The 14,206-nt window shown below is 33.6% G+C and overlaps 1 protein-coding gene across 8 annotated transcripts in view; it reads left to right on the top strand.

The window, feature by feature from the left end:
* Positions 1-12,993, top strand: part of TBC1D12 (TBC1 domain family member 12) — a 141,457-nt gene extending 128,464 nt beyond the window's left edge. For all 8 annotated transcript variants that reach the window (XM_073240655.1, XM_037015737.2, XM_037015736.2 and 5 more), the window contains 5 exons: positions 71-142; positions 5,551-5,679; positions 5,928-6,037; positions 8,178-8,436; positions 9,197-12,993. In XM_073240655.1, the coding sequence (XP_073096756.1) occupies positions 71-142; positions 5,551-5,679; positions 5,928-6,037; positions 8,178-8,436; positions 9,197-9,265 (639 nt within the window). In that variant the 3' untranslated portion in view covers positions 9,266-12,993. The remainder of the gene's footprint in view (positions 1-70; positions 143-5,550; positions 5,680-5,927; positions 6,038-8,177; positions 8,437-9,196) is intronic.
* The last annotated feature ends 1,213 nt before the right edge of the window (positions 12,994-14,206 follow it).

Genomic DNA, 14,206 nt, shown 5'->3' with positions numbered 1-14,206 from the left:
ATTAATTATTTGACAATAAGCTTAGGAGTCGTTATTTCTATAGTTTGATGTTTCATTTTTCTCTCCTAAGGGTGGCCCATATCATGATGTCTTACATAGTATTTTAGGGGCATATACATGTTACAGGCCTGACATTGGTTATGTAAGTATTTGTTTCAATCTGTTTTTTGAATATAAGCATTTTATCTATCTTATCAAAGTATTATATGTTGTATGAGCTCCCAGATGTCTTTTTCTCTTGAGCCTATCAACTTACCCAGAGAGGAAACCTCCCATCTCCTACTAGGGACTTAACAAGGCTGCCTGCCAGCTTCTGGGAGAGTAGCTGGAGTTTTCACCTTTCAGTCTGTAAACTGCTCTTTACCGCCACCTCTCTTGATGTGGTGCCTCCTCCCCTTCTCCCTAAACCTTCCTTTCTTTGCCTGACTGTGCCTCCACAGGTACATCTCTCATACTTTGTCAGGGTGAGGGAACGATAGATACCTGTCCATGTAGGATGGGGAGGGGATTTGCTCCTTTCACAGATTTTCAGTCAGTCCTGGCTTTAGCCCTACCCCTGAGTTTCATAGGCTCCTGAATTGGCTTGCTGCTTATTGGCTCCCTCTGCAGAGGTTTCAGTTTTGACATTCTCCATTTAGTTAAACTAAAATTTCTAGAATGCTATTGACATCTTTTATTTACTGTTTATATTATTTTCCATATTCTTGGTCCTTCTAGGTTAGTATTTTTCTTACTGCCATTTTAGTTGGATTTGGGAGAAAACAGTTAAATGTGAGTGTTCCATTTACCACGTTTTACTAGAAATCATAAAACCTTCATTTTCTCATGTTGGTCTTAAAATAGAAGAATTATAGAGACCTTACAATAGGGTGGCTGTCTCATCAACTTACTTTGTTTTGTTGCATGTTCATCTGTAATTTATTTATTTATTCACTCAAGAAGTATTTATTGTGTGCTTATTGCTATATGCTAGGCATTGCCTAGGCACTTGAGATGCCTCAATGAACAAATGAAAGGTTCCTCCCCTTCTGGTGCTCACAGTTTAGAAGGGGACAGACAATAAACAACAAACAAAATAAGCAAATCATATGTTATATTAAGAGGTGATTAATACTATGGAAAAAAAGTAAGGCATGATAAAGAGGGGGGAAGTGCCAAGTTTGAGGATGGGGCTGGCTGTAGTATTAAAGAAGATGGTCAGGTAGTCCTTATGGGGGAAATGCAGTTTAAATAGATTCTAAACTCTCTTAAGTGAATTGTAAAAACATTATGTAACATCTTCATATTTTTAAGCTGACATTAAAATGTTTACCATGAGTATAATTGTAAAGGATTAATGTTTAGTACTCCATAAACATTGATATTTTTAAGTGAAACTCAACTCATATCTCTTTAAAAAAAAATATAGCCAAAAGAATTTAAACACTATGATTTTATATATATCATCCATTTAAAGAAAAATATGTGAACAAGCTCTTCATTAGTATTTTACAATATGTATGTTTATTAACTAAAATTATGTAAATGACTGCAGTATAACCTAAGTTATAATGCCACCTTGTTGGCAAACCAGTCAGACAAATCAGACTTAAGAGTAGTATAAACTATATTGGAATACATATTTTATGATGTTATTTGACAAAATAGGTTTTTAAACTGTATTAATGAAAAACACACACTGAATCTATAAATAAACTGTGTAAAAGTTTATCTATGGAGCTTACTCAGTATATCTGGAAAAAAATTGGTAATATTTCCCACTCGTTATACTTAAAAGAATGAAGGGCACCAATCTATATTGCTGTTTTCTTCCTTTGTTCTCCTTGGGACACTTCCTCAGCAGCTATGCATTCTTTGATAAAAGGTGTGGTATGGAAGAGGTGAGGTGGTCACTAAATGAAAATTGTTATTACTCATCTCTATTCTATCTTGTAGTGGAATTCAATCATATTTCTATTCATATATGTGATTGGAAGCCAAAGGCTTACCCAAACAATATTTGGAATTATCTTTTTGTTTCACATTTCATGCCTCAGAGCAATTTACCATAGTAAGTTTTCTAGAAAACATAAGTAAATTGAGGATCTGAGAATGGAGTCCCTTAAAATAATCTATGATGGTGTACAGTGTACTCTTTGGAGAGCCGTTATGTAATCTCTAGGGTACGCTTTTCCAAGTTTAAGACCACTGTTGTTCAGTTTGTTGAAATGTATTAGTTTACGTCTGTGAGGAAATGGTTGTAGATTACTTCTAAAACTCTTTGGGTCTTGAAAAAAACTGAAGGAACAAAACAGCAGCAGACTCACAGAACCCAAGAATGGACTAACAGTTACCAAAGGGAAAGGGACTGAGGAGCATGGGTGGGAAGGGAGGGATAAGGGGATTAAGGGGCATTACGATTAGCTCACATAATGTAAGGGGTAGGGCACGGGGAAGGCAGTATAGCACAGAGAAGACAAGTAGTGACTCTGTAGCACCTTACTAAGCTGATGTACAGTGACTGTAATGGGTTATGTGGTGGGGACTTGATAATGGGGGGAATCTAGTAACCACAGTGTTGCTCATGTAATAGTATATTAATGATACCAAAATAAAAATAAATAAACCATTAACCTAATAAAAAAACAAAACAAAACAACTCTTTGGGTCTTGAGAGTCACCTGTCTGTAGGTCCTCTGTCATAAGTTTTCTTCCTTGAAAGAAGGGGATAGGTAGCTATTATTTTGCCTGGATTGTTTGTATGCACATATAGTGAACTAGGCCTGCAGTATAGTGTGGCTCTGAGGTGAGTATATAATAAAAGTAGAAGTAAGAAGACAAACTGAATTTCCCAGTATCTCAGGAGGAATCTGAAACAGTAGACGAGGACTCAGAGATTACTATGAGAAGTTTGTAAACTTTATAACTTTCATTTATTTTTCACTACAACTCTTTGTTTCTCTATAGTGTGATTATCAGTAAAACCTCTAAAATAAGAAAGATCTGTGTGCATATATGCATGGATAACAAAGAATGGGGAATCTGAGTACACAGATGATCTCCTTCATATCCTAGCCAGGCATAGGGAAGGAACAGAGGCATCAAGTAACAGAAAGTGGATGGGTCACACAGGTTCTTCAACTAGTAAAGTTTTATTTTCTTCAGCTGGGTAGTCTATATATGAATTTTTTATTGTTTGTGGGTTATTTTATTTTATTTTATTTTGAACAACTTCAAACTAACAAAAGTTACAGTAGCTTCACCCCACCCCTCTTCCAGGATCTAATCAGGGTTATGTGTGGCATTTAGTTGTGTTACATCCTTAGTCTCCTATAATCTAGAAGAGTTCCTTAGCCTTTTCTGTCACAACAATGATACTTTTGAAGAGTCAAACCCAACTGTTTTTACAGTGATCCTTTCTTGATAATTTTTGCAGTATTTTTCTGATTATTTCCTTATGATTAGATTTAGGTTACATTTTTATAAAACTACTACATCAACAACATGCCTGTTTTGGTATATCACACTACAAGGTGATAAATAATACAGACTATTCAGAAAAATTGGATTCTGAAGATATTGCAGGAATAACTTTATTTTTCTTATTTTCTTTTCATATATACAAAAGAATGATATATGATAAATTTGAATGGGCTTTAAATAACTATGAATATGTGTAAAATAAAAATTTTAAGAAAGCATTGTCATTGTTTAATTGGCAGTATTTTTTTTTCTTTGTGGTGGTATATAAAATATTTCCTACAGTAAACAGCATCTTAGGTTTAATTAAATTTGCTCTGCTACCCTTCTATTACAGATACTTAGCAGTTTGCCCCTTACACCCATTCAGCAAATATTGTGATATTAAGAATAAAATTGTGAACAAATAGATGTGGTCTTCCTACTGTGTCAGTTTGCTATTGTTGCCGTAACAAATTACCACAAACTTAGTGGCTTTTACACAACCCAACCTCATTATCTGCCAGCTCTGGAGATCAGAAGACAGAAATAGATTTCCCTGGGCTCAGTTCAAGGTATTGGCAGAGCTGTGTTCCTTCTGGAGGCTCTGAGGAAGAATCTGTTTCTTTGCCTTTTTCAGTCTCTAGAGACTCCCTACATTCCTTGGCTCTTGATCCCCTACCTCCCATCTTCAAAGCCAATAGTGTAGCGTCCTCAAATCTCTCTCTGACCCGCCTGCCTCCCTCTTCCATTTATAAGGACTCTTGTGATGATTACATTGGGCCTACCCACATAATTCAGGATAACCCATCTAATACAAGATCCTTGATCACATCTACAAAGTCCCTTTTGCCAGGTATGGTAGCATTTTCACAGGTTCTGGGGATAAGGACTTAGATACTTCATGGGTAAATCATTCTGCCTACCATAGGCTCTGTCCCCATGAAATTTATATTCTAGAAAATCAAATAGGCAATTACTGTAGAGTCTGCAAAGAGCACTCACAAGCCAGAGAAGTAGGAGAACAAAGAAATAGTGGATCACAGGAGCTAAGGGAATTCTGCTAAGAGGGTAGGAAAGTGTCCATTGGGTTTTTCAATAATTAATACCAGGACATTGGTCATCCTGGCAAGAGAAGTTTCAAGACAGTATAGTGGTAGAGTGAGCATCCAGCTGAAGCATGCTGGAAGTTTAAAGGGAGCTGAAAAAAGTAGAAATAGTAATTATAGGCAAACCTTTCAAAAACATTTGGCTGGGAATAAGAGACAGAAGTATCACTGCAAATATTCTTAGTGTTCTCTGTAAGTCTATTATACAAACCCCTACCAGAAATAAGTACTTGATTAACTAACTTTTTTAAAGAATGAATATTTCTACATTAGTTCCATATCATTAATCTGCTCAGAAATATACAATAGCTCCCCATAACTCACAAGCAAGCACTTCTAGAGCTTAGCCTTTTACTCAAGATCTTTCACAATTTATATATACATCCTACTTCTAATTTTTCCTATTATAAATTTTGTGCTCCAAGTGTGCTAGTCTTATGTGTCTTTACTCCTACTTCTTTTCTGTCTTAGAAATGTTTTTCCTTATTTCGCCCTCCTGTTTTTCACTATGTTAACTCCCCCACAATCTCTCTTCTTTCTTGGAATTTCAGCAGCACTTCTCATAGATCTTTTATTTTTAGTTCTTCACTTTCTACCTCAGACAGATATGCCAAAACATTAAACATCGAAAACAGTTACCTAATTTCCATTAAATTTTGTGATGCTGTGCTCTTTGAAGGACATCAGACTGAGAGAAAATTAAAACTAGGTAGTACACTGAGGTCCTTGGCTTTTGTTGCAAGTAAAAGTTGATACTTTTTTTCTTTTTTCCAAAAATTTTCCTAATACTTTTTAAGCCACAACACATCAACAAGGAATGTAAAATTAGGGGGAATTCATAATTATTAGTGGGTATTACCTTCGCTATATTTACCTTCATTGGGAAATTAAGAAATCTTAGCTAATTCTACTTTGTAATAACACTAATTTTTCAGGAATATGCTAAAACTGTGTAGAATTATTATTGGAAGCATATTTTGGTTAATTTCTTTTCCCTTTGAAGGTCCAAGGGATGTCCTTCATAGCAGCAGTTCTCATTCTCAATTTGGAAGAGGCAGATGCCTTCATTGCATTTGCAAATCTCCTGAATAAGCCATGTCAGTTGGCTTTCTTCCGTGTGGATCACAGCATGGTATGGACATTTGGAATGAATCATGTTTTCCTTTGACTTCCAGTTGCTATGGTCTGAATGCTCTTTTTAATTAGAAGACTAAAATAATTTTATCATCTAAATTTTTCATTGATTTAATTTTTTGAATGCTTGATGAAAAGACTCTCAGAGGTGTTAAGCAAGATTTTTTGTTAATTGATGATATTAAGGATTTTATTTCTCTATTTCTAGAGTATATACTCTTTGATAATTGATATTTATGTTTTTAGATGTTGAAATATTTTGCAACATTTGAAATATTTTTTGAAGAAAATCTCTCCAAACTTTTTCTTCATTTCAAATCTTACAGTCTTACACCAGACATCTACTTGATAGACTGGTAAGTCGTAACATACATAAAGTACAATAATTAAGAGGAAACAATGTATAACTTTTTGTGTCTTTTAAGAACTAGAGTAAATCTTATGCACAGGATCATACATATAAAAAACCTTTCCCTATAAATAGAGAAACTCCCCACATATTTGTGGGGAGGCATTTGATTAAGCACATGGACTCTGGGTTGAAATCAAAATCCCTCAGTTTGTTTTAGTTTCCTACCAATAATGGGATTAATTATATCTGTATCTTGAGTTGCAGTGAGGATGTTATACATGTTTCTCATTCAGTGATGATGTACATACTGAGGTCTTAAAGTTGCTAATTCCTTTATTTTTCTTAATACACAAGGACTTATGATAGAGGCTTGTTTTTTTTTTAATAAGGGCTTTGTTTTTTCAAGGCTTTCAGGCTTTCTGACAGGGAAATGATGCTTTATTTAGGTGTTGATGTATTTTCACCTTTATAGTTCCAGTCCTTCCATTTTTAGCTGGAGGGTTTGCCTAAGGCTCTGGTGAGCAATAGCCAGATGATTATAGAATGGGGGGGTGGGGAGGGTGAATTTTGCTAAAGAGATGGAGTAGATGATTTTGACATGGTTGTTAAGAGTATACATACAACACATTTAAACCTTAAATCCTAATCATTCAAAATATAGTGGGCTTCAAGTAAATGATATGAAGTTAAATAGAAAAATAACTAATGGTATTGATCAAATCTGGTATCTTTCCAGTTGTTTGGGCCTTCTTTTACCTAGGCTTTTAAACAAACTAAGTTATTTTTAAATGTATTCTCTTCTATTCCCACTAGGAACATTAGAGTTCCTCTGGGAAGGACCCAAGGAATGGTAGAAGAAGAGTCTTATATTGTGGAACACAAAGGACCAGGGTTGAATACTAAATCTGTAAAGAAGGGGGAAAAACCCTCAGTTTTCAGTCTTAAGGAGTGTGAATATGAGGCAAATCAGGAACACAACTGATATAAGGAGGATGATGGACCTAATAATATGCGAGTACTCTGTACAAGAAACTGCCTAGGCATTGCTGATACCCATTCTCATTTTGAACAGTGAGCTAGTGTTCTCTGTACTACTCCAAGAGTTTGCTTTTTGTTATGCAGTTAAATATGTATTTATAATTTAAGAAGAAGTAGACATGGACTTTTGTTTCACTGACTCTGTTGAACTCATTACATACAAATTCCAGAATCAATTGTGCAAGAAAAAAGAGGAATAAATAAGTGGCAGTGCTATTTTTTTGTGGGGGAGTGGAAGAGCCTTTCCATTGCCTTTCTCAGGTTTCATCAGCACTACCTCCAATAAACACAGTCTGTATTAAAAAATGTGCACTTTCTTTGCCAAGGCAGTTTCAAAAGAAGTTGTCTAGCACCTGCTCTTTCCTACTTCCCAAACAGAATGCCATTCTGAAGCACTGGTGGATAAAGAATTACATGATCAGACATTGTCAGAAAAGATGGAAAACCATTTTGCTGATTCTGTTGGAGTGTATGTATACATGCTCTAGAAGAAGTATTAAGTACAGCATAGTGAAGGGAAAAAACAGACAGTGGATATTTGTGGAAGGAGAAGAGAAAAGAGAGAGGTCAGACTTTAAGATTTTGTTACTTTTGAGTAGGTTACTAAAATATGATACTTGAGTTCCTCATACAATAATTGTAAGTAACTTACTGAGCATTTCTTATGTGTCAGGTACTTTTAAATACCTTACTTTATTAACTCCTTTAATTTTCAGAACAATCCTAAGAGGTAGGTAGTATCATCTTTTGCTTGCTAATGAGGAAACTGAGGCACAGCAAGGTAACTCTTTTACTCAAGGTAACACGATTGATAAGTTGCAAATCTAAGATTCAAACACAGACATTCTGATTTCAGAGTCCATACCACTAACCACTAGGCTATTCTACCACTCTAGTTTGTATTAGGTCAGTATTTCTATGTAAGGTTATAAATTCACATAATTTCATTATTTATTACTTAGTTTCCCATTACTTGTGTTCTTTGAAGGAAGGAGCCATATCTTATTTGCCTTTTTTCCCTAAATAAGCACTGTTATTTTTATATAGAGATGCTTATTTAATGAGTGAGTGAAAATTTCAGTGACTGTTTTTCTCCCTGATTTTAGGATCTTCACATTATATAGCAAATCACTACCACTTGATCTAGCCTGTCGAGTCTGGGATGTATTTTGCAGAGATGGGGAGGAATTTTTATTTAGGACTGGATTAGGAATCCTTCGATTGTATGAAGATATTCTCCTACAGATGGACTTTATTCATATAGCACAGTTTCTAACTAAATTACCAGAAGATATCACATCAGAAAAGCTGTTCAGCTGTATTGCAGCCATTCAGATGCAGAATAGCGCCAAAAAATGGACTCAGGTAGAGTGATATTTTCCTACCTCTAATATATGTGTTAAAATAATTGTTGACTTCTTGTAAAATAAGTTATGTATTTCTCAAAGGTTCATGCTTAAGTTAAAAAAACTTGTTAAAAATAATTTTTAACTTTGAAAAAGCAAGAGTTTAAAATACATTCCTTGTCTTCCACCTATCTGAACCTATGATTTTATTTTTATGTAAACCCAGTAATAATATTTTATGAGTCTAGGGAAATACAACCTACAATTGTCATGTATTTGCCAGAACAATTAGTTACTTTAGTATTTCAAATAGACAACAATTGTATTAAACACCTGCTGTGTACTAAGTTTGCAATAGAAAGAATATAATGTATGATCCTGGATTTTTAGATGCTTAGTCTTACTAGGGAAGCAAATATTGGCAGTCCAAGTTAAGTGTCATAAAAGATAGCATTATTACTTGTTCCATGAATAACAGAGAAACTCATAGTTTTATTGCCTATGAAAATGAAATGTAAGAATATTGGTCCAGAAAATGTTTTTTTTACCAAATTTCAAGAATAGTAATTTCAGAATACTTGGCAAGTGATGAAAACTAGAATCCAATTATATGCCATAAAATTGGGTTGAAACAAACAAGAGGATTTGAGAATGGCAGTTTTCCACGGGAGAGAGTTAAATGTGCTAGTTTTTTCATGTTAAGAAACTATAATTCCTTAAATATCTTTAATTTGCATGGTAGTTTCTGAAGATTAACCTTTACTTTATATAATTTCCAGGTCTTTGCATCTGTAATGAAGGATATTAAAGAAGGAGTCAAGAATAATAGTCCTGCTCTGAAAAGCTAATCTTCAAAATTAACAGACTAATTTAATACAATAAATGTCTTTTTGATAAATTGTTTATTTCTATGTAAAAAGCATGGAAGAAAATGTTGGAGAAATCTAAATCAAGACATGGAAAACTGCTGATTTTGAATTCCATGGTTGAAGTACATGAAATGAGTAACCTATTGACAGTATTAATAGAAAAGTATTTTGTAGGGAGGGCCATTTTACAAAGGTAACTGTTTAAATGGCTAGTTAATACTCCATAATATGGAGTGAACAGGTTCATGCAATAAAAAAATTTTAATAGCTTTGGAGATACTTCAAGATTTTACAACTTTTCTTTTTTTTTAACAGTTACCATAAAAGCTCTCTGGAGGTCAGAGCAAGATTTTAAATACTACTTTAACTTCCAAACTACCATTCGAAAAACCTTAGTACAGATATGATCTCCAGTTCCAACCTTTTGATGATATTATAGACCATGAATAAGAAACTTTGATTATAAATTATTTGTTACTGAAGTTGTCATTCATCTTCATTCACAGGTTGGGCAAATTTGGGCTATCTGGGAACTGGAAATACTGGTGGGAGATTATTTAGCATTTGTTTAGGTGTTTTTCCTCAGTATCATGTCTATTTGCTGAAGGGAATTTTTTTTCCTTAGGGAATTACTATCACTCAAAGAATTTTAAAGTTTCTGTTTCTAGTCTAAGAAATTGTTCATTTAGTAATTTAAGAAAGCTAACTGGTAGAAGAAAAGTTCTTTGCACTTTAGTGGACTTCAGACTTGATTTTGGGGAGTAAGCCCACAAATATGAATGAAGTGTTTCACTGGTAAGAATTAAAAGTATGAATTCTGAGAGTTCTTAAACAGCATGCTACTTGGCAAGACTTAAATTTTTTTAGTTAAAATTTCTTCATTGTAGAAACAAAATTTGTTAATTCCAGTTTAAAGACTGAATTCTTAATATGTAGCCAAGTCTATGACTTGTAAAACACTGTGCATAATTTCTAATCAATGGAAATAAGAGTAAAGAAAAAGAAAAAATTAACTTTTTTCTAATGAGTCTACCTTTGATGGCATATGGGTAAAGATATTAATTATTGGTAAATTGAAAATAAATTTATTATAATAATTCTTGAACCTAAAATAAATCACTTAGGTATTGTAAGTGATATCTCTATAACATGCTATTTGGTTAATAATTCTAGTTATAGTATGCTTTTATGTTGTAGTTTGCTTTGAAACAACATTTAAGCACACTATTTCTGTTAGTGGTATATAGTTTCCAACTAACAAGCCTGAGAACCTTGTTAGTGTAGTGACTGCTCTTTAAGAGTATGGTGCCCATATATTTTTACCCCATGGGTCATTCTAGCCTAGGGACCACTAGTGGAACCCTCAGAGTTAACTTCTGTCATAGGAGCTTGCTTAGTGGAAACTAGTCGTGTAATAAAATACTGAGGGAGTGCCCAGGGTCTCAATGGGATTTAGAATGACATTTTTCACTCTGGTAACTACTCCTTGGTATTGGTGGCCCCGACAGAGGGAACGTAACCCCGGCAGTAATCTCAATTGAGATTATACTACCTGCTTAAATTTAATCTTACTTTGATGTATTTGTTTCCTGAGCTGGACTTAAGTTACTGTATTTCTTTTTCTCATTTTTATTATTGTACAGTTTCTTTACCTTTCAAGTATAAATATGTATATAAAATGTAAATATAAGGAATTCACTAAAAACCACTATTAAAACAATTACTGTGTAAATAAAACTTGTAAGCAGAGTAATTACTTGAAATGAGTCTTCATTACATTGGGGATACCTGAGTTTTTTGTTGTTTTTTTACCACATTGGAGAAAAAAAGGAATAAACTTATTTTGCCAGATTTCTCTTCCAAGGGATGTACTATGCCTTCAGCCTCTTGAGGTTGACATTACTGGCAGCTTAAATACTGTACTGTATCTTTCCTTGAGCCTCTTATACAGACAGTATAGGTAGGATTATTTACATGATCAGTGTAAGAGTTTTTTAGTTAAAAAGTGTATCTTCAATTAAAAAAATAACTTCTTAATTTCACATTTTAATAGTGTTTCATTTGTTTGTCTATTTAATATGTATGTTTCTCACTTCATTGTCCTTTTAGCCCAGGTCTACATTATATTTTTTAAGTGCTACTTAAAAGTGCTGGACTTTTTAAGTCCAGTAACTAGCATAGTTTTATAAAATCATTGAGCATTGTCAAAGTTTTTGCTGATTTTTTTGTGTTAATGACCTTCATATAATGTTACTAGTTTGAGTATATTTGACTTTTACAAAGGGTAGGTAGCATTTGCAAAGGGGTATTGAAATTCTCAAAGCCTCTGATTTCAGGATAACAGCTTTCATTGTAGCTGTGAAACTAATGCTATTTTTATTTAGAACGTCAACTTTTTGTGTCTGTACTGTTGGAGGGTATAATTCTAATGTACATAATCATGGAATTTATCTTCACAGTGCCACATATTATTTGATTTTTCATTATTTCTGTTTGGATAAAATTGTCTTGTATTCCATAAGCATATTCAGACAGTAGAGACCGGTATAAAAGAGGCAGAAAACATGCGAAGTAACATTGGAAAATCCAATTTTAATTTGCCATGACTAGTTGATATAATGACTTGTTGACAGAAAATTGTCTTACTTCTAGGGGTAAAGGAGATTTTTTTCATTGAATTCATATTATTTTGATGTTGTCAAAGCACTGTTCAAAATATGAATTCCCAAATGTAGTAAAACTTCATTAACTAGAACTTTACTGCTTCACAACATGTAAAAATGAAAATTAAATAGAAGTTTTAAAGAAGATTTCAAGGAAACAACCCACTTAAGAGAGAAAAGAAAACCTTGCCCTTTAAAAATATTATTTGCTTACTAACATCATAATTGCAGTAGGACTGAGCTACTTGGTACTTTAATTGCAAGAACGGTTGCAAATCCCTGATTATGTGCCAAGCACTGCCTCTCAATAGTTTTACAGGCAAAATAAAGTTACTAGGCTTGGGAAGTTAGCAAAATTGCATTTCTTTCCAAACATTTTGGTATTCATATTGATTTTCCCTTGATTCCAATTAATGAGGTTTTACTATCTGCATTTCATTTTATGAGTTGGGTTTATTTTCTAATAAACACCAGGAAGTAAGTTTGACTTTAAAAATTGCATTGCAAAAGTGTTGGATTTGTTGAACATTTAAGTAAACAGTACTTTCATGATTTTATTTAAGGTAAAATGACTTTTGTACTATTGTATTTGGAGAATCATTTTTTGTGAAAATGTAAAGGATAAACTAATACAAGTTGGGAGAAGTATATAAAATTGGCCACAATGTTATATATATATATACGTTCCCATTTTTCATCTTTAGGCATAACATTGTACACAATCGTATAATAAAAGCAGAAAGTGAAGCTTCAAATTTTCCTGGTCTAGGCAATATTGATGTTTTTTGTAGATGATGAATTCTGATTATCACATAAATCTTAAGGCTTTTAATTTTAGCATCTATATCCTTAAGAAACTTTGAAAGGGAAATATTTACTTGATTAAAATCTTTGTAGATTGTAAAAGGCTTTGAATTCCCGTGTTTGGACTTTAAAGGTGAGAACATAAATTGGAAAGTGTTTGAATTATAGGTTTTATTCTTTCTTAAGTTATACCAAGTGATTATTAAATAAATTGTTCTGTAATAAGGTAATTTCTCATTACTTTGTTGTGATATTTCTTCTGATTCGATTTTTAAAGCCACTTAATGTGAGCCCTTGAAAAGTAAACAATTCTCATCAAACTTTTAATTAGATTACATCTTTATGATGATTTAAAAGTATAAATCCTACCATTTCCTTGCTCAAGACCTCCTAGTGGCCTTTCTCAATAAACATCCAAACTCTACCTTGCTTTGCAAGATTCTAGCTGTCTGATCTCTGCCCCTCTCTACAATTTCAACTACCTTGTAGTCTCATTAACTCCACTATAGACCTAATGAATTTCTTGTCATGTCTCAATCTGCTAACCTCCTGTCTACCTAAGGGCTTTTACTCTTGCTGTTCCTCTGAGATGGTTTTGGCTTATGTACTGTTTTCATTTAGGTCCCTGCTTAATGTCACTTCCTGAGTTGGACTTGTCTCTAAATACCATTCTTTATCATGCTCATGACCTTACTCTGCTTCATATTTTTTATAGTCTCTATTACTTATCGCTATTTGGCATTTTTTACATGTTGTCTCTATAGTGTAAACTCTGAGGTCAGAAACATTGCCTTTTACTCCTGAATTGCTAGTGCCCAAAATACATTTGGCACTACCCATGATGATATGAATGAATAAACCATTCTTGGTTTGGAGTCCTCAGTGAACCTACCTTTCTTTTAAAACATTTCTATTAGGTTATGCACTTATGTAAATACTCAACTCTAATTATTTCTTGCTAGTTTAACATTTAAAGGGCGGGTAGAAGAGAGTGAACTAGTAGATGTCAGAAACAGGAATGTTTCAGAAGAGTGAGAATCAAAGAAAAAGAGTGAGGGACAAGTGTATTTCCATGAAGGAATAATTGATAAGTGTCCTGTGGTAGTGAGGCTGAGACAAAGAATGAGAGATGACCATTAAATTTAGCAACATAAATTTAGGTCACTGATTTTCCTTAGTTACTTTGGTGTGTGTTGAGTGCAGCAGACAATTATTGAAGAATCAGTGGGAGGCAAGGAAATGAAATAACTAAAGTTAGCTGTAAAGGCTTAGAGAGAGCAGATAATAAATAACTGGTGGGAAGAAAGAAGGTTGCCTCTCCTTTTTTTTTAAGGTAAGAAAGATTTAAGTGTTTAAAAACTAATGGAATGTATTCAGTAGAGGTTTAAGAAAAAGAGAATGGGATAATGTATAATCTAAGAGTCCTGAATAGTCTGCAGGGAGATGGACCCAG

The sequence above is a fragment of the Manis javanica genome, chromosome 7 (genome assembly GCF_040802235.1).
Source record: "Manis javanica isolate MJ-LG chromosome 7, MJ_LKY, whole genome shotgun sequence".
In the NCBI taxonomy this organism is placed as follows: Eukaryota; Metazoa; Chordata; class Mammalia; order Pholidota; family Manidae; genus Manis; species Manis javanica.
The sequence above is the reverse complement of the archived record's forward strand: the minus strand, read 5'-3'. Positions and strand labels throughout refer to the sequence as shown.